The following is a 26579-nucleotide window of genomic DNA, read 5'->3' as shown; positions in this document are numbered from 1 at the left end:
TTAATTTCTCTAAATTTACCTTTTTCTTAACAAAAATTACTATTTTTTATTAAAATCTTAATTTTTGACGTTAACTTTTTAACTTTCGTTTAACAATTTCTTAACTTTTATTATTAATTTTTTAACTTTTATTAATAATTCTTAACAATTCTTAACAAATTTTACCATTTTTTAACTTTTTCTTAACTTTTTCTTAACTTTTGCTGGGGATTTTTAAAAAATAACTTTAATTTATATGGGATGGCCTCTGAATTCTATTTTTTTTCTAATCAGTGCAATTGCTTTGATAATTAATAAATATGAACATCCATTGGCTATTTCAGTTGCATTTTCATTTGTCTCTGGTATCTTTGTTTTTAAGGCAATACCTATATTAGGACCCTACTTTATCAAAGTTGGATTCTATGGAAAAGATTTAAATAAGAAGGGAAAACCTTTAAAGTAGAAATAACTAAGGAAAATCATGAAAATCAGCGATAATGATTAATAGGCCAGAGGCAATGGGTATCGTATGTTCTATGGTTTATATATATATTATGTTTTTATTTATTCCATTTGCATTTTATAAGTACTTTGTTATGACGTCAGGAGGAGGAAATCGGGATATTTATGAGGTTGTTAGAGGGGAGAAGACATTTAAGTTATTTTTTCATAATAAAGTGGTGAAAAAAATCATATATTTTTGAATTAAATATGGTTTAGTTGGGTGAATATTTATCGGCGATTTTATCACTTCAAAGTATGGTTCTTTTAGGAGCGGCAGATGATCTTTTTGATATACGTTGGAGAGACAAGCTTTTTATGCCAGTATTTTCGGCAATTCCTATTCTTGTTGTGTATTATATCGATTTTGATGTTACATATGTAGTTGTTCCAACGATTTTGCAGCCATATTTTGGAAATCTTATTGAAATAGGTATAATATGGGATTATTAACAATGTTTTTTAATATTTAATAAGGATGGTTATATTATCTTTATATGGCAGCATTATCAGTTTTTTGCCCTAATAGCATTAATATAATTGCAGGAATTAATGGAGTAGAAGTGGGACAGTCCATTATAATTTCACTTTGCATTATAATTAATGATTTATTATATGTTTTTAGATTAACAGGACCTTCTATTGATTCTCATTTATTTTCACTTTATTTTTTATTACCTTTTTTGGGAACTTCAATACCTTTATTATATTATAATTGGTATAATATTTAGTATTTATTTATTGAATATAGTTAATTACTTAGGTACCCTGCATCTGTTTTTGTTGGCGATACTTATTGTTGTTTTTCTGGAATGATATTTGCAATTGTCGGTATTATAGGTCATTTTTCAAAAACTATTCTTCTCTTTTTTATCCCACAAATATTTAATTTTATATTGTCTTTTCCCCAATTATTTGGAATTGTTGAATGTCCAAGACATAGAATGCCTAAGTATGGTTTTTATATTGTTTATGATTTTGTTTATGATCTTTATATAGTCTTAATTTATCTACTGGTCTTTTAGAACCCTCAATGATTATGTTTTCAAAGAAACCATCCTTATTATGCAGAATAATTCTTAAGATATTTTCGAAATTGGGTTTTGTACGATTAAAAATAGATCCAATTACTAAAGAAATTCAAGGGACGACAAATCTTACAATTATTAACTTTCTTTTAGTTAGATTGGGACCTAGAAGAGAAGATAAATTAACAATAATAATAATGGGAATTCAAGCTGTAATGGGCTTGATAGGATTATTTATAAGACATAAAATGGCAAAACTTATTTATCTTAATGATAATTATTAAGTTATATACATTAAAATGTTTATATTATTTAATTTTTGAAATAAAAATGAATTTATTGATTTATAGATGCCCAGAACTCTTCTCTTTCCTTTAAAACATCATTTACCCATTCTAAAATTAAAGAATTCCTTATTTTTGGAATAACACATAGGAATTGTTGTAAATTTTTTCTTGTTCTTTTCTCATATTCAACCATTTGTACTAATAATTCAAATTTATCAATGTCCTTTACAAATAATGCTTCTGGAGTTTTTCCTTCTTCATATTCTAAAAACAGATCAATCATTTCCTTGGCTGCTTGTGATCTTGTTTTAGGTAGAATTTTAGATGTAAGGGTTATCATAGCCTCTAATTCACGTTGATGTTTCTCTTCTAAAATAATGTTAAAAATTAAACATTTTAAACTGATATAGACCTGGTGATATCTTATCAAACGGTGTTATATCACCTACAATACATTCTGCCATATCATGAATAAGTGCCATTTTTATACATCTATATAAGTTATTTTTACATAAAATAAATAAATAAATACTTACTTATCACGATTAATAGATGGTTCTGTACATAACATAGAAATAATAGACATTCTATACATATGACTTGCCTATTTTATGTTAAATTTATATGTTATTATTGAATATTATTAAAATACAATGGATTCTGTTCTTGTTTAAATATATGAATTCATAGATATATTAAAACCTGGATTATCTATATTGAAATTTAGCCAACCTGTTCTAGGTGTTGTTTTAAGATTCTCTATAATATGAAGAAATGGAAGAATTGATGTTTCTTTCATATTTAAAAAATTTTGTATATATCCTATTATTAGATCTATATTTTTATTAGAATTCCATTAGATATATATGTTTTTATAGTTCTCACTGTATATTTTATAACTTGTATTTTTATGATATATTTAATTAAGTTTTATGACGTTGAACTTCGTTAATCCATAATGAATAAGAGAAAATGTATTCAATTAATATATGAATAAGATATAAATGTCTTTTGTAGTGTTTTTATAACATTGTTTGTGTATTCTTTCTGTAAAAAAATATAAAGTTTAAAAAATTGTATTTGACTAGGAAAAACCTCATTAAAGAAGATATTTGTACTATATTCTTTTTCTATTTTGATTGTACAATGTATATTTGATATTCTTTTTGCAATTGTTCATCACAAATGGTTTGAATAAAAAAGTGTGATTGCATTTTTTCAAGAAAATCATAAAGTGTATCATAATTTCGAAGTTCTAACCCTATTATTGCAAGTATCTTCCTTTCTTGAAAATGATTGAAAATTGATACTAATGTATTGACAAAGTGAATTGTAATATTTGGATTATATATAGTATCAAATGCTAGAATACAAAGATTCTTAGATGTTTCCCCCAAAAAACCCTCTAAGTTTTTTAAATATGTTTTTGGTTTCTCAAACCAATTAAGCTCCATTACATATATATTTATTTCTTCAAGAGAAGATTCTTGTTTTCCTTTAATCTTTGTTTTAATTTTAAGATTTTCATCTATATTTTTGTATAAATATTTCAAAATATGTTCTCTATCTGTAGAAATGTATTTGTCAACCTTTTCTCCTAATAAAATAGCTCCTATTCCTGAAATACCCGCTCCTAATTCAATAATTTGGAATTCTTGTAGATTACAAATAAACCATGGTTGAGAAAGAAGATATTCTAAACAAACCACCGATGCTCTCCATAAAACACTTCCTGTATCCTCTTTATGACAATGAAAAATATTTGGATTTTGACGAATTCTAACTTCTCTTCCTCCAATACATAATGTTAATCTAGCCTCATTTATTGAATAATAGCCCAATCCTTTCCGTTTTTTCTAAATAAACAACATATTCTCTTTAGAATTTACCTTTTTTTTCTATATTATTCATATTTGAAAATCTAACATGACAATGTTCATCAATATCAATACATTCAAGTATATTTGAATCTGGCTCCATTCTTAACTATTTTTATTCAAAATAAAAACAATATATATATTGTATATGGTCAATAATATATCATATATTGGTTTTTTCTACAAAAAAATTCATATCTAGAAAATTTTATAATTATTTACAAATACGTTTCTTTTTTTTAAAAAAAAAGGCTTTTCTACTCAAAAAAAATCGCTGAAAAAACGCTTGTAACAAATATACCCCATATTAAACCTATTTCTTCTTTTATTTATACTAAAAACTCTCTTTATCCTACTCATTTTCCCTTTAACCCTTCTTTTTTTTACCCTCTAATTTTTCATGACGTTGGTTGCCTAGGCAACCTGCCTAGGCAACCAACTAAAATTCACTTTGACCTCGGAAAAAACTTCATCTCAGGAACATATATTAAGCAGTGCTTAAGATTTAGCCCTCCTTCAAGAACCATTCAGCTTCTGCTTAAATTAACATATGGCTTTTACGGAGGACAAATTTCCCTTTAATATTGAGTACTATAAGATCGTTTCATGAGGGTTCAACTTTTTTAAGAAAAAGAAGCTTCAGAATCAACAAGTTAGTTATTGTATGAAATAGGTTTTAACTGACATTTAAAGGGTTATAATAGTCTAATATGGGGCTGGAAACAGTTGGATATGATTTAGAAGCGGGAATTATACGTTGTATATGTGGTTTAGAAGATGATGACGGATTTACGATTCAGGTAGGATATAGGGGGGATAAGGAGTATTTTTTGGTATAGAAGGGTTGATATGTGTAGTGTGAGCGATGTTATGTGTGGCAGCACGCTGTATGCGTTGGTATTGATCAACATCATGTTCCTGATGAATATCTATGTGATCTCTGTTTTCCTCGGACATTAGATGTTAAAAAGGCGATAGAAAAGCAACGACGTCGTAGAGAACAAGAATCAGCGCATGTGAAAGCGAATAGTAGTCATGGTCGAAAACGACGGCAATTTCAATGTGGTATGATGAAGTCAAAAGTTCATTCATTGGGATCTGTGAAAGAAAAGCCGTTAAATACGGTTATTAAGCATGATGGAGGTAGAAAGTCTAGATCAGGAGGTCGTGGATTTTTTTCAAAGGATATAGAAAGTCGATTTCAATTAATGGAAAGGTCAAATGGGTTGAATGTGAATTCAGAGTTACTTTTTGATTATAATACGGAATATTCAGTAATTGAGCATAATTTGATTTCATCAGTAGGGGCGGAGATGTATATTTCATTATTATTACAAGATAAGTCAGGGATGCATGTAGTTTTAGATGATTACTTTACTTCAAAGCAATTACCGGAGACGTCTATTCAGCCTACATCAAATACAAATATTTCTTCATTATTACGTTTTTCACTGCAATCTAATCAATTTATTGCTTCCGGACAAATTATTAGAGAAATTAAGGGTGAAATTTATTTGCAGGATGAATATAAAGTTAATTCTATTAATCATTATTCATTCCTTCTTGCACCCAAGCCTTTTGTTTATTTTGTTTCAGATTCGAAGCTTTGTATTGATACTAGAAGATATGGTACTGATTCAAGATTTATTCGTCGAAGCTGTAAACCTAACGCTAAATTAATTACTGTTGCGTCAAGTAGCAATTTTTTTATTCATATTGCACTTTATTCATTAACAGAAATTCAATCTGGATCAGAAATTACGATTGGCTGGGATTGGGATGTAGATCATCCAGCTTATTATATAGAAAATCAAGAATGTGTTCCTGAAAATGATGTTAAATATGGTCAAGAACTGATTTATTATATTAATGGACTGGAATGTGCTTGCGAGATTGGCAAGAATTGTATTTTATTTAGACTTAAACGAGCGTTTTCGAGTATTTCTAAGGGTAATATTAAGTCTAATAAGAAAAAAGCTATTTTCCCCCTAAATAATACGAATCATGATATTGAAAATGATGATCCTGATAAATCTATATCTCAATTAAAGAATGATACAAATACAGTGAATAAGCTTCGGAACATTAACGAAATATCTGAATCACTTGTAAAGATTCCATCTTCTACAGATTCTAACTCGAATGATCTATTGTCTGCAAGAGAAGAGCGTAAAATTAAGGATATATTGGCACGTATAGAAAAATTGGAACAGGAAGAAACTCAAGTTATTAAAAAAAGAAAACGAGGTAATGTGAAATCAAACGGAAATCACAAAGGATACGGTCATCAACGTAGAACATCATTGGCTGTTGCGATTAAACAAGTCTGTCCACAATCGGGTTCCTCCACACCTCCAAGTTCTCCTAAAAATGATGTTTCCGATGCTAAGTCGTTTCCAAAATGTCTTGGACGTGTTCCTTCTAGAATTGCTCGAATGCAAAAACATAGAAAAATTACAAATGGTATTTTGGATGAGTATTCAGAGAATAATGATATTCTTCCATGTAAAAAGATGTGGATGAGGCGATGGATACAGGAAAATTTTAAATATGAAGCTGAAAAAGTTATAAAAAAGAAACAGAAATTGGAAAATGGTGTTGTTGGATTCCAGAATGATCTTTGTTCTAAAACATTTAAAGATATAGGGATTAATTCGGTTAAGCGTGAAAGTCCCCCGTCTTTAACTGATATAGCTTTATTGGAACAATTGTTACCTGATATAGAATCATCAGACAGATTGTCTTTGAGTTTTGCGTCTCCGGAACCTGGTATTTCTGTACCTATTTCTGAACCATCTCAATTATCAGATAAGCTTTCTACACCCTCACTTTTTAAACCTGAACTTGGATTTTCTTCTGCATCTGAATCTCATATGTCTTCGTTTACTACTATTGCATCACCTTTAACTTCAGAATTAGAACCTATTCAATCTACTGTATTACTTACAAGTCCTACTTCTATTTTAGGATCTTTTCCGAAAAAAATATCTCTTAGTGAATATAAAAAAAGAAAAACTGCAAATGAGGTTTTAATTTTTAAGATATTATTTAATATTGATTTTTATTAGGAGCTTGTTGCCAATGATAAGTCAGACAATACATTTAATATGCAACAAATATCTGTTTTGTCTAACAATAATCCTGATTTTAAAATACAAAATTCGGAAAATACTCTTTTTGAGAAACTTTAGTTTTTTCTGTTTTATTGATAAATTATGTGTAAATATATTCGGATGTCATCAAAGGCGGAACTATTTATAATTATTATTGATTGATATGGCTGATTATAATGATTGATATGTTCATGATTGATTTCTATTAATTATTTAAGGATATTATTAGAACTACACGAAATCTATAGGAAATTTTGGGGTATATATCTGTTCTTCGATTAGTATAATTTGACATTTCTATTGTATATATTTATAGTAGACAGTGATGTTAACACTTTATATATGTTTTATGAATATATAATGATACTATATTTTTTTATAGCTTCTGATCTTAGTTTTACTTTATTAAAAGTTATAACCTATAATATTAGTTTTTTTGTAAAGCTAGTATATTATAATAATATAAATTGGTATTATTATTGATGCTTTGTTGTTTTAATGTTTGTGTAAGATAGATGATTTCCAGATGTACCAATTGACCATGAATTTGCAGGACGAAATCCCTTTGCTGGTGACGGTTGAACCTTTTTCGAGGGTGTGATAGGAAACCCTTTGAACCCACCATGAGATTTTTGACATGGTGTATGCCATTCTTCTTCAATTAAAGATCGAATTCGATTTGATGTAGATACTGATGGTTGATGCATTATTTTGTTTGGTTTTTCTTGGGGTGTGTGAGCTTCAATGTGTACAAGTTCTGGATGAGTTGATGTAGCGACATCTCGTTTGTATGGAAATAAGCGTGGTTCAACAAATTTCTTCGAATATTCGTGAAATACTTCGCTATGAATGATTGATTTATCAATAACATAATTTGCATAAATTCGGTGAAATAAGTAAAGCTTATTAGTTGTAAGTAAATAATTAAACAATTGTTCAAGAAAAATATTTTTTTTAAAACCTGAATAGAAATTCCTGTTGCTAGTAGTATATTTTTAGGACTAAGTGGATTAGTCCAAAGCAAAATTAAATTAATTGGATTAAAAAAACTGGTTTTAATTAATAAAATTTGCTTTTTTTTTCAAGTTTTAATACCAAAAAAATCGAATAAGTAAAGTTGATGGATTCCATACTCTTAATTCCCATACTTCTTCTGATATATTTGAACCTTTTTTTTCTTCTTTTGAATTTACTAAACGAAATCGATCTATTAAGCTTCTAAGGGTCCCTGAAACCCCTTCTTTATTCAATACTCTCCGTCGTGCACTTGTACTAGGCGGTGGATGCTAATTGATTTATCTCATCATTTTTCATATTTATATAGAAAATAATTGGGAAAAACCTCTTCTTCCCGAGCAAATAGACAATATTGACGAGAAGTTCCAAAACATAAAATTGTACAAAAAACACTCCAAATGAATAATCCAATTGAAATCCATAAGCACTGAAATATTTCTCAGTTAAAAAATTATTTTTTTTCTTGAATTAAACAAAAGATAAAAAACGCACCATCCCATGGATTTTCCTCTTCCATATATCTGTTTCAAGATTCATTGTTGTCTTTAAAAAGTCTTTTTTTTTAATTTTAATATCTTTTTTTAAAAAAAAAAGTTGTTCCTCTTGTTTTCCTAAACTTCTTGATAAAATAAAAAGTATTTGACATAAAACTAATAATAAATATGTTCCATTTCCTTCATATTCAAACCATGAATCATGATAATATATTTTTTCTATCCATTCAAAAAATATATGAAAACATAGAAATTTTCTAGATGAACGTCGAACTAGTCTTGTGCTTTTCTTCTTATCTTCTTCCATTTTATCCTTCTCTGCTTATCTTAACCTTTATATATTACCTTGAAAAATAACAAAAACCCTAGATAAAGAAAATAAGGTTTTTACATTATTTATCCACTAAAAAGCTAATAAAGAATGGATCCCTCTGATGAATTTGTAATTATTGATCTTAAGAATCCTTGTTTTAAGAAAAATTCAAGGGGATTTCCAGAAGGACCTGTACAATTAAAAGTATAAAATATTTTTTTTAAAAAAAATGTTATTTTACCTTTTCTTTTAAGGCTTTAGAATCCAATACACCTTTTCTTCAATGGGGAGGTCATATTTATCAAGGTCGCTGGGAAAATATGATTGGTACAGAGCTGGTTTTTGATGAATCAGGTCAATGGCTAGGTCAAGGACGTCGAAGATTAGTTATGGAACGAGTCCAGTTAATTTCTAAACATTAATTAACAAGTTTGCATTGATATGTTTTTGTTATGTTTGATTTTTTGCGATATTATTATGAATAATAAGGTTTTGCCAGAAATAAAGACCTTCAAAACATTTATCACGACATAACATTGTCTTTTCTTCAGCAATCTAGAATATTATAAGTATTTGAATGTTGGTATAGATATATAGAAAGAGGTGGTAAGAACCTTTAATGTTTCGTATGCAATACCCATGCTCCAATGAAATTGATCAGCTACTTCGAAAATACTAACTCCTCTTGAAGAAGTTTGAATCCAAAGAACAAGTTGATGGATTCTTTTTTCTTCACTTTTATCTTTTTCCTGTAATACTAAGAGACCGCTTTTGAAGCGCTTGAGTTGAATTGATACATTTAAAGTTTCATAGTATTGACAAGCTTTAAATAAGTCTTCTGGACTAATTAAGTCTTTTCTCTTAGAAAAGAATGATTATTGTAGAAGTAGGTAGCTTACCGACGCCTCTTGCTCGATTATATAAGGCAAATACATCGACTAAAGTCATAATACCACCTTCTTTCTTTAAAACACCACTTTCTAGGAATTCTGCGACTTGTTTTGCTAATTCTATGTAATATAGTTTATCATCTTTTGTAATTTCTTTTGTAACAAGGTAATTTGAAAGATTTTGTGTTGTCATTGATGATTCTAAACCCATTGTTTGGAATGATATTTGTAATGTATCAAGTATATTATGAGAAACGTTAGGAGATGTTTGAAGTTGCAATCGAAGTGAATTTGCTAATGCAACCTATAATGTTAAATGTATTAAAGATATGTAAAGATATTACCAATTCTTTAGCTTTTGACATTAATGCGTTCAAACTTGAGAGGCCTTGATTTAAAATACGAGCATTGTTTAATTTAATGATTTCATCTGTATAGTGTAAAACACTGATTCCTCCTGCTTTCCTCTCTTCCACAATTTGTTCTTCTACTGGATTGTGTTTAATCATCCATTCTTTTTGATTAATAGCCTCTTTCAGTCGTTCATAAAAAAGTCGTTCTCCACCTGATTTAAACTTTATTTTGCAATAATCATTTGTAGAATCTTCTAATGATATTTGATTTGTTCTTTCAACTAAAGATTCTGGATAGATTTCTTTTTTTTCTTGATAAACAAGTGATGAACCACAACTTTCACACTGTTTAAGAGCTGGATGATTAAAAAATGTACATCTTTTGCATGATAAAGACGATTCACTTTGTTGAAAATCAGAAACAGTTACCTCTGTATTTTTAGAATCATATAGCAAACGTTTCTTAATAATAGAAACACCACATGCCAAACATGGTGGTAAATTTTGATCAATTGAATAACTTTCTGGAACTGGATTCGAAAAACTACACACCTCACATATCCACGTATCTCCAATTGATACAAACGATTCATTTTTCTCTACATATTTACCATATCTCTTCTGTTCATCTCTCTCCTTTGATTTCTTATAATATATAATTATTTTTGGATTTGATTTGAAAAAAAAATATGTCTAATATTAAAACGTAAGCAGTAATATGGATATTTCTTCTATGGAATTCTACTGATGTCTTCAGATCTTCAATCTGCGACAGATTCAATCCTAATGATTGAATATCACATGTAGACGGATATAAATAACAAATACGGTGCGTCGTAAGATATATCATCCCATTCTTAAGAATATAACCCTTCGATTCTCTAGTATTCCTTCAGTTATCCCTCATAAATACTTTTCAATCTTCATACGAATCATAAATCTCTGTTGATGGCTGTATAAAAAGGATTTTTTCCCCGGAAAAAAGGACCGGACTATCCGACTGGGTCACGCTAATAGATTTCCAGTGTTTCATCCCTTAAAATCCCCCATTCTGTCCTAAAAATCCTAAGATTCTATCTCTTTATTTTTTTTGAGGTTAGCTGTAACGTCAGGAAATATCAAAATTATACTAAGTCCCTGATTTCTGAGGAATAATGAACAATTTAGACACTATTCATACTAGACCGTTCATAGGAATCATTGGAGATGAGGTATAGATGAATATATTGTTTTTTTTTGCGTTAAAATTGAGTGAAATTGACGGATTATATAGGACTCAGTAACAGGATTTCTTTTGGCAGGAATAGGACATATTGATAATGAGCAAAAGAAGAATTTTCTAGTCGTTGGAACAGGTTAGTTGATATTTGTTGTTAATTTTGAAAATAAGGCGTTATTTTTGATAGAAACAGAGACATCAGTGATTGAAACTTTTTTTGAAGAATTGACGGATTTACGTACAGATATTGGGATTATTTTGATTAATCAACATGTACGTAGATGTAGAATGAAGATTATATTTGATGATGGGTTTTTTTTTAGATAGCAGATCGTATTCGTCCTAAAATTGATGCGTATTCTCAGACTTTTCCTTCTTTGCTAGAGATTCCAAGCAAAGGTGAATTCTTATTATAAAGTTATTATATTTTTTATATTGAATATTAAAGATCATCCTTATGATATGGAGAAAGATTTTATTTTAAAAAGAGTAAAACGTTTGATGGGAGATGAAACATAGTAAAAAGTGTAAAAAAGAAAAGAAATGGTTAAGAATAATTGAGAATTTGGAATAGAAAGACATGTTTTGTTAATGGATATTATATTAATAGTATAAAAATATTAAAAAAAATAGAATGTAGATTAGCTAATTTTAATCGTTATTGAAATAATAATTAATTGCTTAAAAACTTTGGAAAAAATGTGATATCAACAATAAAACATGCAATTCTCTTATCATTTTTTGAAAATGCATCTGCTTTAATAATATATCTGCCCTATTTAAATTTTATTAATGTTATAAAAAGAAAAAGGCTATTTACTGGGAAAATGCCATTTGGAATATAAAATTCTCTAGATGCCTGGTATTCTCCCTTAGAAATTGGACATGGAAAGCCTACTTTTTCTGTCTATTATAGATTATTAATTCATTTAAAAATATAACATTTAATTATGTTTGGTTTTCAAACTTGTTCACAAAGATCTATTCGTATATTTAAAATAGGTATAATTCTATAAGTTACACTTAGAAAAACATAACTTCCCAATAAAACGTCTTCAGTAAGAATACCCTGTCCTTCTACTATAAATTGACTACCTCTTTGTGGAGGATCTGGTATTATTTTAAGTGATTTTATTTGTAAAATATATGTCTCTGGATCTGTATAAGGACAAAAAGAAACAACTGATTTTTCTTGATAAACACTTTTAACTTGATCATCTGCTCTAGTTTTAGAGAAATATCTACATAAAAGCAATATTAAAGCAATAACATATTTTTTCATTTGATAGGCGTATGATTGATATTAATTGATACGGTATTTTTAGTAAGATTGGAGGTGGATATTGTAAAAAAATGGTTTAATATATAAATATTTTAGAATAAATCTTTAATATATTTTTTATTTGAACAATTAAGATAAATAATATCTTTTTTTGAAAAAATGAATTTTATATGTATTTTTTAAGAATTAAAAGATAGTTATAGAATTAAAAAAATAAACAATGTGATATCTATTTGTTTATGTTGTTAATTAATGTAAATATAAGATAGATGTTTTTTTTTGTTTTATTTTGCTTTTAAATGGGAGAGTTTTTGTGTATATAGATAAAATTTATATTAGATAATGTATTTTTAATAAATTAGCAATTATCTTGTTAAAATATTCTAGAATAACAGGAATTGATCTTTTAAAATGGATTTCTATTCTATTAAAATATTTATTTATACTCGATATTAGTAAAGAGTATAGATTGTAATTATTCTTAGTATAACTAAGAGTAAAAATGGATAAATATTATTATAGATTAATTTATAAATATATTTTGTTATTTATCATTATAAACTATATTTCTGATCTGTTTCTGATCTATTTCTAATATATTTCTAATATATTTCTATCTATTTTCTCTTTTGTACTCATTATGATCTCTGAAATCTACTTTGGACCTTTTTTAGTTTCTAAACAAGTGTTTTTTCATGCAAAAGTAGATTGATTTACTAGTTAGAAAGTTTATTAATCCTTTATCAGGATTCTTTGGCACTTGTAAATTTAAGACCTGTGCTTCCAGGACATGTTCTTGTCATTCCTAGACGTCCTGTGCCACGTCTTCGTGATTTAATGGAATCAGAAGTATTAATATAACATATTTGTTATATTATTGATTAAATTAAGATATCATGTCTTTTTTCTACTGTTCAAAAGGTATCATCTGTTGTTGAGAGGGCATTCTGTGCATCATCATGTACTGTTACGATTCAAGATGGAAAATATGCTGGACAAACGGGTTTTTTTGTCTTTTCTTCTTGCTTACACTTAATTCTGTAGTTCCTCATCTTCATGTTCATATAATACCTAGGAAACCTTTTGATTTAAAGGAAAATGATGAGATTTATGAGAGATTAGCTTCTGAAGAAGCTGATTTGGGGAAATTATATCGTGAAAAGACACAGGGTTTTCAAAAGATTGATGATGCATCTAGAAAGTCACGAAGTGATCAAGAAATGGAAGAAGAAGCACGTTGGTTGGAGAAATTCTTTGATTCTAATAATATTTTATAATATACAATTTGTTTTTTTTTATTTTAATGATAGAAATGTCATATTCTTATAATTTGAGAATACTACATATTTAATAGATGTATTTGTTTTTTTATATTATATTTTATAATTTATTTTGTTATTAGTTAATAATATATTATGATTAAGAAAAACTATTTAAAAAAAAAGGATAATTATAATTTTCTAGATAATTTGTATGATTTTTTGTATTTTATTTGTAATTATTTTTTAAAAAAATCAATTGATTCTTTATTATACTATTTTTTAATATATACTATCTATCTATCTAAACCTGATTATTATGTATATTCAAGAGCTAAAAGCTGAGATGAGAAAACTTTGGAAAGTCCTTGTAGATCTTCCATTGAATCATATTAAAAATCAATGTATATTTTTATATAGATTTTTGATTTATATTTATAATATATAGCCATGGCTGTTACAGATTCTTTAATAAGGCTTCCAGAATTTAAAAAAAGCAAATCAATCAGTATTTATTTGTCAATGGTTCATGGAGAAATATCTACAGATGAAATAATAAAACATTCTCATCAAATGGGTATTTCTATTTTTTTTTTAATGAACTTTATATATAATAATCAAAAAGGAAAAAAAATATATGTTCCTTTTATAGATGGTTCAGAAATGTTTATGTTTTATCTCCATCCAACAGAAGATCCTTCTTTATTTGTTAAAAATAAATGGGGTATTCCTCAACCAAGTAAAAATACTGCAAATGGTATATTAAGAGAAGAAGCTATGGATAAAAATGGGCTAGATTTAATTATCATTCCCGGCATAGCATTCGATAGAAATTTAAATAGATTAGGCCATGGAAAAGGGTTTGTAAATAATATTTTTATCCCCCCCCCCCTCCATTTTAATCAATTATTAGATATTATGATAAATATCTTGCTAAAATAAATCATTGGTCTGAAAAAAATAACCGAAATACTCCATTAAAAAGTATCTATTTCTACACTGCTAAAATTATCTTTGAAAAATGGCTAATTTTTTATAGTAGGTCTCGCTTTAAACGAACAACTTGTAGATACTGTACCCATAAACTCTTTAGATATAAAACTTGATATTTTATTACTTCAAAACCAAATTATAAGATAAAATATATCTCTTTTTTTATATTTAACAAAATTTTATATTTGAAGCGCTTGAATTAATGTAATATTATCTCCTTTCAATAAAATACGACCTATACTTATTATTAATTTCTACCATATTCCGCCCCTTCTAATAGCTATTCCTCACCAAGTGGTCGTCTAGAATTCCTCTTTTGCCCTACTTCTATCGCTTCATCAATAACCAGATTCATAAATTCATCAAATCCCTATTAATTACTCTTTTTTTTTAAAAAAAAAACATTCATACTCTTATCTTCCCTTCAATCCTTATATCTATCTGTTCATAAAGCCATATACACACATCAATATGTTGCTGTAAAAGCTTAAAGATAAAATTCTATATTTTCATCAGTTTCTAACCAAAAAACTTCCTTCAAAAGCCATATACAATAGGAGGAATCATCACTTTCTGTGTTCTCCCTGATTGACTTCTCGTAGACATGTTTTTCCTCTGTTTTCCCCGATTTTTTGCTCCTCTAAAAAATCTTGACGTCTGTCGCTTGCTCCCTCTCGACGTCCTTTTTTTATAACTCGACACAAGAAACCTGCTCACCAATTATCTGGGCTTAAAAGACATAATATAGACATGTCAGAGGGTTCTTCAGAGCCTTTAAAAGCGCTTTATGAGGCATTGAAAACGCTGTATTCTAATTCGTCACGGAACGAGAAAGAAAGAGCAAACCATTATCTTGAAGAATTTCAAAAAAGTGTAGGAAAAAGGGAGAAATTGGGCATAAATAAGGTTCTAACATGTAGAATAGAGGGATGCATGGGATACGACGCATTTAGTTTTACGGGATAATGAGGGATCTATTGAAGCGAAGTTTTTTGCGGCACAAACGCTAAGAAACAAGGTTTTTTGCAAGAAAATAGCTTAAAAGAGGGACATAAGTTCTGATTATTTAAGATTAACTATGATATTCATCAGCTTCCGAATGAGAGTTTACCGTCGCTAAAAGAATCGCTTTTTCAGATGATATTATTATATTGTTCGGGACCCAAGTCTATTTTGACACAATTATGCATTGCATTGGCGGGACTAGCATTGCAGATGTTAGATTGGAGGGATGTGATTGGGGAGGCGGTAAATATATTTGGAAAAGAAAATAGTACATGGGGGTGTTTATTGCAATTTATAACTGTTTTACCGGAAGAAGTGGATAATAAAAAGTGTTTGCTATCAGTAAATGATGAATGAAGTATTTTTGGATGAAATTAATATTTTAAGGAAGAAGAGTTAAACCGTCGTTCTAAAGAGCTTTTGACGGATAATTTGGACAAGGTTCTTAAGCTTTTATTGCTATATGTACAAAATATTGATGTTAATACTTCTATTAATCCTTTAATTTTTGAATGTATGAATTCATGGCTAAAAGAAATGCCGCTTGGTAGTTTTGTTATGACACCGTTGCTTGATTTTATATTTGCTTCACTTTCTTTGGATAATATGTTTGAATCGGTTATTGATTTATTGTGTTCTATTGTTCGAGAAACGTCGGATGTTGATGAGTCTTTGGATATGATTGAGGAGTTGTATTCTCGTCTTCGAAAGTTGAGACCTAGAGTAATTGAAAGTAAAAATGACTCGGATGCTTTTAGAGGGTATGCTCGATTATTTTGTGAGGCAGGAGAGACATGGGTAGTTTTAATTGCACGTTCTCCGCAACAGTTTAGGCCTTTAGTTGAATGTATAATCATGTTTGCTGAAATGGATGAGGAATTAGAAATAGTTAAATATGGGTTTAATTTCTGGTATGATTTAAAACAACTTCTTGTTTTAAAAGCGTATACTGAATCAAGGGCAATTTTTTCGGATATTTATTCTAACTTGGTAGATATAATGATTCGAGATTTACATTATCCTGATGGTAATGATGTTAACGATTTATTTGATGGTGATCGAGAAAGAGAGGAAAAATTTCGTAGTTTTAGACATCAAATGGGGGATGTATTGAAGGATTGTTGTTCTGTTATAGGTGATGATGCATGTTTAAAAAAAGCAATTGAAAAGATTAAGAAACCTTTAAATGATAATGAAAATGGCATGTTTGTTAAATGGCAAGAAATAGAAGCACCGTTATTTAGCATGAGAGTAATGGCTCGAGAAGTTAGTATAGAGAATAATCAAGTTGTTCCTGAAATTATGTCTATTCTTACGAAATTACCTAGTCATGAAAAAATAACATATGCGGCTACATTGCTTTTAGGAAGATACACAGAATGGACCGCAAAACATCCTGAATATTTAGAACTTCAATTAAATTATATATGTAATGGTTTTCAGGCATCGAGTAGAGATATTGTAAGTGCTGCTTCACAAGCACTTAAACATTTTTGTCAGGATTGTGGAAAGGTTACCGCTATTTCTTATTTTGTTGGTTATTGATATTTTTTAGCTACTTGTTGATCATATTACTCAATTACGATTATTTTATCAAAAAGTGGCCCCTACTTTAGATATAGAATCTCTTTTTGAAATTACTGAGGGTGTTGCTTACGTTATTACTGCACAACCTACGCATCAAATTTATGATATTTTAAAATTGTTTTATGATCCTATTACTGAAAACATTCTTTTAAAAATGCAGAAAAATGATACTAGTACAAAATTCTATCAATCTATAGCAGGTATTCTTTTTTATTAAAAAGGCTTTTAAGTTTTCTAATTTTATTTTTAGATGAAGTTGAAGTTCTTACTATATTTGCTCAAGTTGTATCACCTTATATTTCATTAGATCAACAACATCCTTGTATACGATTACTTCAGGAATTTTGGCCTTTTATATCTCATTTACTTGATATTTATGGATCATCATTAGTTATTTCTGAAAGTATATGTAAATTTTTTAAGACTTTGCTTAATTCATATCGCGAACATATGCTTGAGTTTCTTCCATCTTTAGCTGAAAAACTAGTTTCGTGTTTTGAAAAAATGGGATATGGCTGTTATTTATGGGTTAGCGGTGCATGTATACGAATATTTTCAAATGTGGAAACATGTTCTGAGGATACTCGATTTGCAATTTGGCAGTTTACTGAAAGACAATGTTTGACTATGTTTAATATTTTAAATAGGAATAACCCTAAAGAAATCCCTGATGGTAATCAATTCTTATTTTTTACTACAGAATTCATATTTATTATAGTAATTGATGATTTTTTTCGACTTCTTATTGATGTATTGTTGGGGCATTCCGTTCGTTTAATAACTTCTTCATTATTGGAACTTATTTTTCAAATATCTTTGGCCTCTCTTTCATTAGAATTGTCTGATCCTTTAATTTCTATTTTTCATTTTTTAAAAGATCTCTTTTCTTATTCTTTTTCTTCTCCTGCGTCAACTTTTCTTGAGACACCTTTAGAGCTTCAAACAATCGTCAGAAACATGATACAAAAATACAGACAACAACTAGTAACTACTATTTTTTATGGACTAGCATATTCTTTCCCTCGTGATTGTGTTTCAGATGCTTCAGGTATTTTACTTTGTCTAATAGAAATTCATCCAGAAGATACAATAAAAAATATTGCATTCACTTTGGATCTTTTTCCTTCAGAAACTATAGGTTCTCAAGAAAAATTGCGTCTCATAAATGATTTAACTAAGTAAGTTTTTTTTTTTTTACAATATTTATATTAATTATATTTTTAAGTACTGCTGCACAGCTTGATTGGAAAAAAATAAGAAGATTATTGCAGGATTGGATAGCGTTCTATAGAAGAAGAGTGATCACCCCTCGTAATAAGACATTCAGATTAAAAAGTTTTGATGATTTTGGATTAAATTTTAATCTTAGGCATTAAATTAATTTTTAAAAATATTATCATTCTATCTTCTAATTTCTTCAACATTATATTTACATCATCTTTAACCATAAAACACTTATATAAATATGTAGATTTGTTTTAGACTTCGATTGACTTTTAAAGCTTATATTTCTAATATTCGTATATATTTTAACTTAGAAAAAAATAGATTCTTATTTATAAATACAAATAAACATTAAATAATACTAAAATTACTTATTATTTTTATTATAATCTTAAGTTCTGAGATATTTTAAAATATGAAATGGATATTTAGAAAAAAAGGCTATTTTGACTTGGTTTTATATTTATGATTGGGTTTATATATTTAACTGTGATTTCCTATCATTCTTCTTATTAAATGACGACACTTAAAGCTTTGGATTGGGTGAAAAAAGCAGTTTTTGACGTTGGTTCTTGTATTTTTTATTAAATGGACCTAATAAAAGAAGATTTATACATTTCCTGAACGAACTTATGAAGATATAAAGGATATTATTGATTCTTATTTGTCAGTAGATGTTTGGATTGAAGAAAGACGTAAAATAATGAATTTTTTATTATTATTTTGGAGAAATACAGTTAATTTATGGGTTAGAATCTATAAAACAAAGAGAAGAATGTATTCTTTCTATAAAGGTTATTTTACCGGTTGTTTCATTTGAACAAACATATAATATTCCTGTTGTTTTATGGGTCCCATTGTTATATCCACGAGAGGCACCTATTGTTTGGGTTATAGTAGAAGAAGGATTCGTTATTAAACAAAGCAGTTATGTTCATTCAGATGGTCGTTGTTACCATCCATGTATAGAGTTTTGGGATGAGTATTCATGTGTATATTTTTATTTATATTTAAAGCTTTGATTTTGATTAAATTTGCAATTTAGGAATCTACATTAGCCCGACTTTTTGTTTCATTGAAAAAGGCATTTTCAAAAGATCTTCCAATTGTTTTTTTAGAGTCTGGTCGTGTTTCTAAATCATCTTGTTCTACCTCTTCAAAAGACTTGTCGAATGATTATGATTTATCAAAATTATTTAGATCTCAAATTTCTCTGGAACAATCTTCACCTCCTCCTTTACCTGATAAACCTTCAAATTTTTTAATTAAAACACCTTTTTCATTTCAAAAGGACAATTTAATTGAACTTTCTCAAAAAAAATCTGCTAATATACTTGATTCTACTTATATTGATACAGAAGTTCCTGCTATGTCTTCTTCAAACATTAGTCTAGTAAAAAGGCCATTGAATCCTATTACTGAACAACTTATTAAACAAATTGCTTTAATTTTACATGAAAATGCTCAGGAATCTCAAAAAACAATGGCTCAATTGTTTTTTCAAGTAAAAAATGATAGGGAAAAAATATTGCGTTCTCAAGCTCAAATTGAACGTGAGAAAACTGAAATCATTCATATAAAAGAACAATGTCAAAAAAATATTGATATTTTAAAAGAAAAAATTCTTGCTTCTAAATCTCTAATCCAAAAATGCAAAAATATACAGCTACCTTCAATTGATGATATCGTTATTTCTGAAAATACTCTTTCTCAACAGTAATTCTTTCTTTGATTTCTTTTATTTTTCTTATCTTTTTTTAGATTTTATGATTTAATTACTGATGAAAAATCAATTGAAGATACTATTCATATTCTTTCAAAATTCCTTGAAAATGAAAGAATTGATCTTGATACTTTTCTTAAAGTAATCATTCTATTTTTCTTTTTATTTTATTAATATATATATATAGCATACTCGAAATCTTGCTCGTGAACAATTTATTAAAAAGGCTTTGATCAAAAAAATTAATGAATTATTAGATTCTTAATCATTTTCTTTATTTTCTTGATCTTATTTTTTCTTTTGGCTTTATATTTCATTTCATTGGCCTTCTTTATCATTTTGTTTTTTTTTTACATTTTCTGCATTATAAATACATATTCAAATTATCATACAATTTTACTTTTATTTAATCTGTTTATATCTATTTATTTTTACTTATTTTTACTTATTTTTACTTATTTTTATTTATTTATATTCTTCTTTATACCCTTCTTTACACCCTTCTTTACACCCTTCTTCTCGAGCTTTATTATTCTCCCTTATATTCCCTTTAATTTCGCTATTTACTGTATTTCTTTTTAAATTATCTCCTAATTTTAGCTTATCTTCTCCCCCCATTATCCGCTCTCTATGTCTTGCCTTGATATCCTTCATAATAAACATTTTATTAAATTTCCCTTATAAATACCTTCTTTGCAAAATAATAAGCTATTCCAGCAGCTACGAGTTGTTAAGATATATATATTGTGTATGTTTTTTACCAAGTGTTAAACTTGTCCAGCCTACAGCAATGGACCATGGTTTATTCATTATTTGAAGAGGAACAGCAGGTTTTATCAAGGTTTAAATAAGGGTAATTAAGCAGCCGTATTTAAATAGCCGTGGGTCTATAGCCTGTTAAGGTCTTGGTTTAAAATGTATGTTCAAGAAACGGGCATAAAGATGCCATCACTTGGAGAGATATTAGAAAGCTCTAAGAAGCTTGAACATGAACTGTTTGAAGAGGAGTTACCTCAGATACAGCTTAGTTTGGACCAGATTAGGCGGTGTTCAGAGGAACAAGTGCTAAATCTTGGTATGAGAGATGGAGATACAAAGGCGTAAGAGAGGAGAAGAAATAAAGGACTCGATTAAATGGGGATAGACATTATCTTCTTGCGGGAAGTGGTATGAATGCAAAAGAGACGCTACAAACACTTATGTCTATACATCTTGTTCCATTTTATGAATCAGCAGTGTTAATAGATACAGATATAGATGTAAAAGAGGATCTATGAATAAGAAAATGTATGGACTAAGTGTATGTAGGGATATCTTAGATATAAGAAGGAGAGGAATATATTATTAGCGATAGAAGATATGATTAAACAAAGTCAGAGGGATTTTGATGCGTTTGTTGCGAGAAATGTCAATTATAAGTTAGAAAAGAACAAGATGAAGTTATTGAATGATTTTCAGGAAGGAAAAGAAGTGTCAAATATTAAGCAAGATGAAGGATCTAAAGAAGAAACGAAAAATGTGACAGAATCGAATATGAAGAGGAGTTTTTTTGAGTCAGATTTTAAGAAACCGATGTTTTCTAAGTCTGTTTTTAAGGATTTTGATGATGTGGAATCATCAGTTCAACATGCACCAGTTGTTTCAGTAATTCGACAGAAATATGCAGAAACGGTGTCATTGTTGAATGAGTTTAGGTTGAAAGGAAAAGGTTTTGGTATATTTAATGCATTTGGTGATGTATCAAGGTTATCTAAGGGTGATATTGTATTATTAAATGGTTTTTTTTATAACTATGTTTGATATATATGTATAGCGATATCAGCAACTTTCAGATTCATGGAAATTGCTCTCAAAAATTGTTGAAGAAAGCAATTATTTATATGAATCAGCATCATCTAAAATTACAAATGAGAGATTGTATGTTTCTTATATTGATAATCCAGTTTCAAAGCCAGCTATGTTTAAAAAAATTGTTTCTGGAGCGAAGTCATTTCTTGAATTGCAGTAAGTTTTTATTTTATTGAAATATATGTTTCTTTGTATTAATTTTTCTTTAAAGGTTTTTTTCTCTTATTGAAAGAGAAATTATGAAATATCCTCATGATGCAAAATTGGGTGGTATTCCATCAGCTGAAAACAAAATTCGAGCATATTTGAATATTAAGTTTATGAAGAATGGTAGATGGGTAAAGAGTAATCTAGAGATTGTGAATAATATTCCTATATGGGCATTTTTATTTTATCTTATTAGGTGTGGGTATTTACAAGAAGCTGTACAATATACTTTGAAACATGAAAGTTTATTTCAGAAAATTGAAAAAGCATTTCCAATTTATTTAAAAGCATATTTTACGTCTCCTAATGGGATGCTTCCTCGTCAACTTAATGATAGATTACATGCTGAATATAATCAACGTATACGATTTATAACAGAAACTTCTGATCCTTATAAATATGTAATTTATAAAATAATTGGCAGGTGTGAATTATCAAAGAGGTCATTACCGGAAGTTTTGCCCCTTGCAGAAGATTATATGTGGCTTCAGTTGAATTTGATACGTAGTATAGAGGATTCTGGAGAATCGGCTCATGAAAGATTTACTTTAGAAGATTTACAAAAAACTCTCTTAAGTTTTGGAGCTAAGCATTTTACATCTAAAGGCGCTAATCCAATTGTATATTTTCAGTTACTTTTGTTAAGTGGGCAATTTGAACGAGTAAGAAGATTTTGAATTATTTCAGGTTTAATTATTTTTAGGCAATATATTATTTATATTCTTATTATCCTATTGATGCTGTTCATTTTGCAATAGGTCTTACATATTATGGATTATTACATGTACCAGCAGCCGATAATTCCTTAGAGACTGAATTATGTATGATTTACACTTATTTATAATCGAGTTAACCATAACAAATAGTGTCAATTAATGATAATAATATTGCTTGTTTAAATTTCTCAAGACTTATATGTGTATATACAAAAACATTTCAGAAATTGGATCCTAAAGTTGCAGTTGATTATCTTTGTCTTATATGTTTAAATGGTGACTTATCCCCTCCAATTGGGAATGCTCAAAAAAATATTTGTTATGAAGCAATTAAAGAACTTATTTTAAGTACTCGTAATTTTTCTCAGTTACTAGGAGATGTGAAGGCTGATGGATCAAGAGAAGTATTCTATTTTATATCTTTATCTTAATTAGTAATTATATTATTAGCCTGGAATTATTGAAAAAAGACTTGAATTGATACAATTGCATAGTGAAAGTGAATATTTAAAAACAATTACAGAGCAAGCTGCTATACAAGCAGACGATGATGGATGCACTGCTGATGCTATACTTCTTTATCATTTATCAGAGGTTTGTTAAATTATAGATATATTTTAAATATATATATACTTGCTTTAGGATTTTGATACTGTAGTTTCCATTATCAATAAAGTTCTTGGTGAAGCTTTAAGTAGTCCTTCACTTAGTAGTTATGTTGATTCTGGAAATTCATCTTTGAAGGTCAATTTATCTTTAATGGCTATGGAGGATCCAAGACGATTAGCAGAGAATATGATGTCTGTATATTTCAATAACGTTGAGATATATTCCAAAATTACTCCTGTAAATAGAGATACTTGCAAAACTCTTTTAAAAATAGCAGATGCTCGTGCTGCATATAAAGAAGGCAAATGGGAACAGTCTTTAATGGTGTGTTAATTGAATTTATTTTCTTATTTTTAATATTATTGATTTATAGATTATTGAACAGCTTAATATTATTCCTTTGGATTGTAATGCAGATATTGGGGCTATTAAAAAACAGGCACAAGATTTTTCATCTCTTCATGAGAGCATTGCACGTAATGTTCCCGGTCTACTCGTTATGAGTATTGAATGTCTTTATAAATTAAATAATAAGCTTAAATTAAGTCCTTTTTCTGACACATCTCGTAATGCTGTAATAAACTTTGCTTTTTGGAAAGAATAACTTCTGATATTGTTTTAGAAATTGACTGAATTACGAAAACGTGCAAAATCTGCTATGATTTATGCTGGTTTGATTCAGTATAGAATGTCATCTGAGATTTATTCGCATATTTCTCGTCTTGATGTTATGTTTTAATTATACATTTATATATATTTTAGATATTTTTTATAATATTCTTCATAATTTAAGGCATATGGTACATATATACGCAATCATAGGTATTATTTTTTATAGATATCATCATAAAATATAAGAAAAACTAATGGTTTGCAGATTTAAAACTAGTCTAAAATTTACAAAAAGAAATTTCTTTCTAAATATATTTGATATGAATTAGTAATAATTTGTCAGATATTCTAATTAGAAATTTTCATGTATTTGATAAAATTATTTGGGATTTTAAGGATTATGCTTCCTGCCAAATCTTTATTAGAATGATTTATTATATAACCCTTTATATAAATTCCTAAATAACTTTTAAATCATTTCAATTGAAAATTATATATGTTGTGTTTGAAAATACAAAGTATTTTTTTAATATATTTTCTTTTATAAAAAATGTTAAATACTTATTCTACATTCCTGTTTTTTAAAAGCAAAAATAATATAAATGGCACTATATACATCCAATATTTTTGAAAAAATGTTTTTTCTTTATTTTCTATAGGTTTTCCATCTGGATCTAGAGCAATAGGTTTATTAAATACAGGCATTACTCCATTTTCAGATAATGGAAAAACTATTCTTGAGCTTGTAGTGATTTCTGGAATTTGATTCTTCTATAATTCATTAGTTTATTTTTAAATTCCTTTAATAATGACTTTTTTTTCTAAAATATTCAATGTATAGTCTACATGCCATATGTCATTAGAATTATCCAAATAAATAATTATTTCTTCATGAAGATCTTTGTCTTGTTCTAATAGTTTTCTTAAATGATTCTGGATGTATAAGTTTTAATTCAAATATATTTATATATACCCATGGAATAAACCCATTTTTAAGCTTTTTTTTGGAATTAAAGACTCCTACTCTATAAAATCCTTTATCTATATAATTCCATGTTGCTGCAAATGAAAAAAGTGTTTCATTATAATTATAGATAGCTGTTTCCTTCTCAAAATTATATTTTACATAACCTCTTAATATTGGTGCAATTTCTGGTGTTAATTCATGATATATTTCAAAATTAAGATCTTTAATATATGGACTATTATCATGTGTTAGTGTTTTTCCTGATAAATATAAGAAAATCCATAAGAATATGTATATTTTCATTTTAAAAATTTATATGAATTTGTTCAAGTATGATCGTATATCTAATATTTATTTATACACTATATGAATAATTAAATGATTGTTTCAATGACTTTTATAGATTGCCTGTATGTTTCCTTTTAAAAATAGACATATTTTAAAATATAACATTAATATTGTTGATTTTTTGATTATATACTTGTGCCAATTTTAATAATAATTAAAAATATCTTTATAAAGTTAAATATAATTTTCAAAATTATGATATATTTGAATTATACCTTTAAACCATGTTATTTAAGTGACTAGAAATAAAATATTTCCTCTTTTTTTTCAATTTAAAGAGTTGTTTATTCCACAAATGATTTCAAATATAATAACTTGAAATAAATCCCTTAATTTTTCAATCAACCATCAGATTTATCAATATTTATCTCTTTTTTAACTCTATTTTATAAAATATTTGATTTTTAAAAAGTTTATAGATTTCTTTTTCCATCTTCCATCTTTGAATTTATCAAATATCAATGACTGACATTTCCTCCTTATAATTCCCTTATATTTACCTATTTTAAACCCTTTTTATCACTGCTAGAGCCTTTTTTGCTGTTTATTTAAATCTTGGTGTTCATTTACACCTTTTCTTTTTTTTACATTTATACATACAAAAAGACGCATTTCCCTTCCTTTTATCATTCTTTTCATGAAATGACTCTTTTGATTGCCTTTTCAATGATATTTTTTCAACATATCTACTCTTACTTTCAAGTTCATCACTATCTTCATTTATCTCCTCTTTTTTTTCTCTATCTTCTTCTACTTTGTTCTTAAATAATAACAGCTTCTTCTTTAATGCTGTTTTCTCCTTTATAACCTCTTTATCTTCTTTTTTTTCCGCTTTTGCTCCCAAACCCAATCTTTTCCAATTTTCGTCATTTTAATACCAAAAAAATGCCTGAAACTTGCCTCCTTTCTCTACAATTCCTAAAAAGGCTCTCATCTACTTCATTTTCCTCCTCATTCTCCCCTTTATAACTCAATTCTCCTTCTGATCCACTAACCCATGATGCAACAAGTTTTCTCGTCTTATTAAGAGACAATTCAATTTCTGACTTGATAATTGAGTTTCTTAAGATATCTTCTTTATTTTTCATTCTTTTTCCGCCTTAAAATCCCTTGATTTGGCCTCTT

At 27.9% G+C, this 26579-nt stretch overlaps 17 protein-coding genes across 17 annotated transcripts; 9 read left to right on the top strand and 8 right to left on the bottom strand.

Annotated features, from left to right (window-relative positions):
- The first annotated feature begins 197 nt into the window (after nucleotides 1-197).
- On the top strand, nucleotides 198-1821 carry T552_01921 (hypothetical protein). The gene is made up of 6 exons (XM_018370482.1): nucleotides 198-441; nucleotides 491-659; nucleotides 703-916; nucleotides 961-1201; nucleotides 1247-1435; nucleotides 1483-1821. Exons 1-6 carry the CDS (start codon nucleotides 236-238, stop codon nucleotides 1793-1795), a joined length of 1332 nt encoding a protein of 443 aa, XP_018225768.1. The 5' UTR covers nucleotides 198-235; the 3' UTR covers nucleotides 1796-1821.
- T552_01920 (hypothetical protein) lies at nucleotides 1808-2632 on the bottom strand. Its single transcript, XM_018370481.1, has 4 exons — nucleotides 2451-2632; nucleotides 2335-2402; nucleotides 2211-2290; nucleotides 1808-2167 (listed from the first exon to the last, which is right to left on the bottom strand). Exons 2-4 carry the CDS (start codon nucleotides 2391-2393, stop codon nucleotides 1848-1850), a joined length of 459 nt encoding a protein of 152 aa, XP_018225767.1. The 5' UTR covers nucleotides 2394-2402; nucleotides 2451-2632; the 3' UTR covers nucleotides 1808-1847.
- Nucleotides 2633-2928: 296 nt separating this feature from the next.
- T552_01919 (hypothetical protein) lies at nucleotides 2929-3778 on the bottom strand (the record flags this gene model as incomplete). Its single annotated transcript, XM_018370480.1, has 2 exons — nucleotides 2929-3641; nucleotides 3688-3778. 2 exons carry the CDS (start codon nucleotides 3776-3778, stop codon nucleotides 2929-2931), a joined length of 804 nt encoding a protein of 267 aa, XP_018225766.1.
- Nucleotides 3779-4293: 515 nt separating this feature from the next.
- T552_01918 (hypothetical protein) lies at nucleotides 4294-6912 on the top strand. The gene is made up of 4 exons (XM_018370479.1): nucleotides 4294-4327; nucleotides 4369-4475; nucleotides 4533-6701; nucleotides 6744-6912. Exons 2-4 carry the CDS (start codon nucleotides 4386-4388, stop codon nucleotides 6864-6866), a joined length of 2382 nt encoding a protein of 793 aa, XP_018225765.1. The 5' UTR covers nucleotides 4294-4327; nucleotides 4369-4385; the 3' UTR covers nucleotides 6867-6912.
- A 352-nt stretch (nucleotides 6913-7264) lies between these two features.
- T552_01917 (hypothetical protein) lies at nucleotides 7265-8693 on the bottom strand (the record flags this gene model as incomplete). Its single annotated transcript, XM_018370478.1, has 6 exons — nucleotides 8645-8693; nucleotides 8298-8596; nucleotides 8131-8232; nucleotides 7884-8074; nucleotides 7750-7837; nucleotides 7265-7690 (listed from the first exon to the last, which is right to left on the bottom strand). The coding sequence occupies exons 2-6, from the start codon at nucleotides 8340-8342 to the stop codon at nucleotides 7265-7267; spliced, it is 852 nt and encodes a 283-aa protein (XP_018225764.1). The 5' UTR covers nucleotides 8343-8596; nucleotides 8645-8693.
- A 27-nt stretch (nucleotides 8694-8720) lies between these two features.
- T552_01916 (hypothetical protein) lies at nucleotides 8721-9034 on the top strand (the record flags this gene model as incomplete). Its single annotated transcript, XM_018370477.1, has 2 exons — nucleotides 8721-8816; nucleotides 8867-9034. 2 exons carry the CDS (start codon nucleotides 8721-8723, stop codon nucleotides 9032-9034), a joined length of 264 nt encoding a protein of 87 aa, XP_018225763.1.
- Nucleotides 9035-9062: 28 nt separating this feature from the next.
- On the bottom strand, nucleotides 9063-10888 carry T552_01915 (hypothetical protein; the record flags this gene model as incomplete). The annotated part of the gene is made up of 6 exons (XM_018370476.1): nucleotides 9063-9167; nucleotides 9227-9472; nucleotides 9516-9806; nucleotides 9847-10548; nucleotides 10601-10736; nucleotides 10785-10888. The coding sequence occupies 6 exons, from the start codon at nucleotides 10886-10888 to the stop codon at nucleotides 9063-9065; spliced, it is 1584 nt and encodes a 527-aa protein (XP_018225762.1).
- A 75-nt stretch (nucleotides 10889-10963) lies between these two features.
- Nucleotides 10964-11639, top strand: T552_01914 (V-type ATPase, F subunit). The gene is made up of 5 exons (XM_018370475.1): nucleotides 10964-11066; nucleotides 11129-11210; nucleotides 11262-11347; nucleotides 11398-11473; nucleotides 11523-11639. Exons 1-5 carry the CDS (start codon nucleotides 11010-11012, stop codon nucleotides 11591-11593), a joined length of 372 nt encoding a protein of 123 aa, XP_018225761.1. The 5' UTR covers nucleotides 10964-11009; the 3' UTR covers nucleotides 11594-11639.
- A 65-nt stretch (nucleotides 11640-11704) lies between these two features.
- On the bottom strand, nucleotides 11705-12398 carry T552_01913 (hypothetical protein). Its single transcript, XM_018370474.1, has 3 exons — nucleotides 12042-12398; nucleotides 11895-11981; nucleotides 11705-11849 (listed from the first exon to the last, which is right to left on the bottom strand). The coding sequence occupies exons 1-3, from the start codon at nucleotides 12354-12356 to the stop codon at nucleotides 11748-11750; spliced, it is 504 nt and encodes a 167-aa protein (XP_018225760.1). The 5' UTR covers nucleotides 12357-12398; the 3' UTR covers nucleotides 11705-11747.
- A 553-nt stretch (nucleotides 12399-12951) lies between these two features.
- Nucleotides 12952-13672, top strand: T552_01912 (hypothetical protein). Its single transcript, XM_018370473.1, has 4 exons — nucleotides 12952-13059; nucleotides 13104-13205; nucleotides 13248-13359; nucleotides 13401-13672. The coding sequence occupies exons 1-4, from the start codon at nucleotides 12997-12999 to the stop codon at nucleotides 13631-13633; spliced, it is 510 nt and encodes a 169-aa protein (XP_018225759.1). The 5' UTR covers nucleotides 12952-12996; the 3' UTR covers nucleotides 13634-13672.
- A 307-nt stretch (nucleotides 13673-13979) lies between these two features.
- T552_01911 (5-formyltetrahydrofolate cyclo-ligase) lies at nucleotides 13980-14800 on the top strand. The gene is made up of 5 exons (XM_018370472.1): nucleotides 13980-14019; nucleotides 14064-14192; nucleotides 14241-14475; nucleotides 14529-14599; nucleotides 14655-14800. Exons 2-5 carry the CDS (start codon nucleotides 14066-14068, stop codon nucleotides 14753-14755), a joined length of 534 nt encoding a protein of 177 aa, XP_018225758.1. The 5' UTR covers nucleotides 13980-14019; nucleotides 14064-14065; the 3' UTR covers nucleotides 14756-14800.
- Nucleotides 14737-15260, bottom strand: T552_01910 (small nuclear ribonucleoprotein E). Its single transcript, XM_018370471.1, has 4 exons — nucleotides 15161-15260; nucleotides 15020-15109; nucleotides 14900-14978; nucleotides 14737-14843 (listed from the first exon to the last, which is right to left on the bottom strand). Exons 1-4 carry the CDS (start codon nucleotides 15212-15214, stop codon nucleotides 14788-14790), a joined length of 279 nt encoding a protein of 92 aa, XP_018225757.1. The 5' UTR covers nucleotides 15215-15260; the 3' UTR covers nucleotides 14737-14787.
- Nucleotides 15261-15313: 53 nt separating this feature from the next.
- On the top strand, nucleotides 15314-18620 carry T552_01909 (hypothetical protein). The gene is made up of 8 exons (XM_018370470.1): nucleotides 15314-15481; nucleotides 15534-15626; nucleotides 15680-15955; nucleotides 16001-17125; nucleotides 17169-17400; nucleotides 17451-17873; nucleotides 17919-18378; nucleotides 18426-18620. The coding sequence occupies exons 1-8, from the start codon at nucleotides 15359-15361 to the stop codon at nucleotides 18574-18576; spliced, it is 2883 nt and encodes a 960-aa protein (XP_018225756.1). The 5' UTR covers nucleotides 15314-15358; the 3' UTR covers nucleotides 18577-18620.
- A 274-nt stretch (nucleotides 18621-18894) lies between these two features.
- Nucleotides 18895-20457, top strand: T552_01908 (hypothetical protein). The gene is made up of 6 exons (XM_018370469.1): nucleotides 18895-18988; nucleotides 19032-19119; nucleotides 19178-19416; nucleotides 19470-20140; nucleotides 20186-20288; nucleotides 20335-20457. Exons 1-6 carry the CDS (start codon nucleotides 18941-18943, stop codon nucleotides 20410-20412), a joined length of 1227 nt encoding a protein of 408 aa, XP_018225755.1. The 5' UTR covers nucleotides 18895-18940; the 3' UTR covers nucleotides 20413-20457.
- A 120-nt stretch (nucleotides 20458-20577) lies between these two features.
- T552_01907 (hypothetical protein) lies at nucleotides 20578-20999 on the bottom strand. The gene is made up of 3 exons (XM_018370468.1): nucleotides 20909-20999; nucleotides 20836-20867; nucleotides 20578-20795 (listed from the first exon to the last, which is right to left on the bottom strand). Exons 1-3 carry the CDS (start codon nucleotides 20955-20957, stop codon nucleotides 20613-20615), a joined length of 264 nt encoding a protein of 87 aa, XP_018225754.1. The 5' UTR covers nucleotides 20958-20999; the 3' UTR covers nucleotides 20578-20612.
- Nucleotides 21000-21016: 17 nt separating this feature from the next.
- On the top strand, nucleotides 21017-24312 carry T552_01906 (hypothetical protein). Its single transcript, XM_018370467.1, has 11 exons — nucleotides 21017-21247; nucleotides 21292-21406; nucleotides 21456-21911; nucleotides 21961-22151; nucleotides 22207-22864; nucleotides 22906-23023; nucleotides 23069-23322; nucleotides 23369-23512; nucleotides 23561-23851; nucleotides 23901-24101; nucleotides 24150-24312. The coding sequence occupies exons 1-11, from the start codon at nucleotides 21063-21065 to the stop codon at nucleotides 24264-24266; spliced, it is 2730 nt and encodes a 909-aa protein (XP_018225753.1). The 5' UTR covers nucleotides 21017-21062; the 3' UTR covers nucleotides 24267-24312.
- Nucleotides 24313-24700: 388 nt separating this feature from the next.
- Nucleotides 24701-26542, bottom strand: T552_01905 (hypothetical protein; the record flags this gene model as incomplete). The annotated part of the gene is made up of 6 exons (XM_018370466.1): nucleotides 24701-24910; nucleotides 24953-25072; nucleotides 25113-25366; nucleotides 26151-26253; nucleotides 26301-26363; nucleotides 26393-26542. 6 exons carry the CDS (start codon nucleotides 26540-26542, stop codon nucleotides 24701-24703), a joined length of 900 nt encoding a protein of 299 aa, XP_018225752.1.
- Between the last annotated feature and the right edge of the window lie 37 nt (nucleotides 26543-26579).

The sequence above is a fragment of the Pneumocystis carinii genome (assembly GCF_001477545.1).
Source record: "Pneumocystis carinii B80 chromosome Unknown supercont1.8, whole genome shotgun sequence".
Classification (NCBI taxonomy): domain Eukaryota; kingdom Fungi; phylum Ascomycota; class Pneumocystomycetes; order Pneumocystales; family Pneumocystaceae; genus Pneumocystis; species Pneumocystis carinii.
The sequence above is the reverse complement of the archived record's forward strand: the minus strand, read 5'-3'. Positions and strand labels throughout refer to the sequence as shown.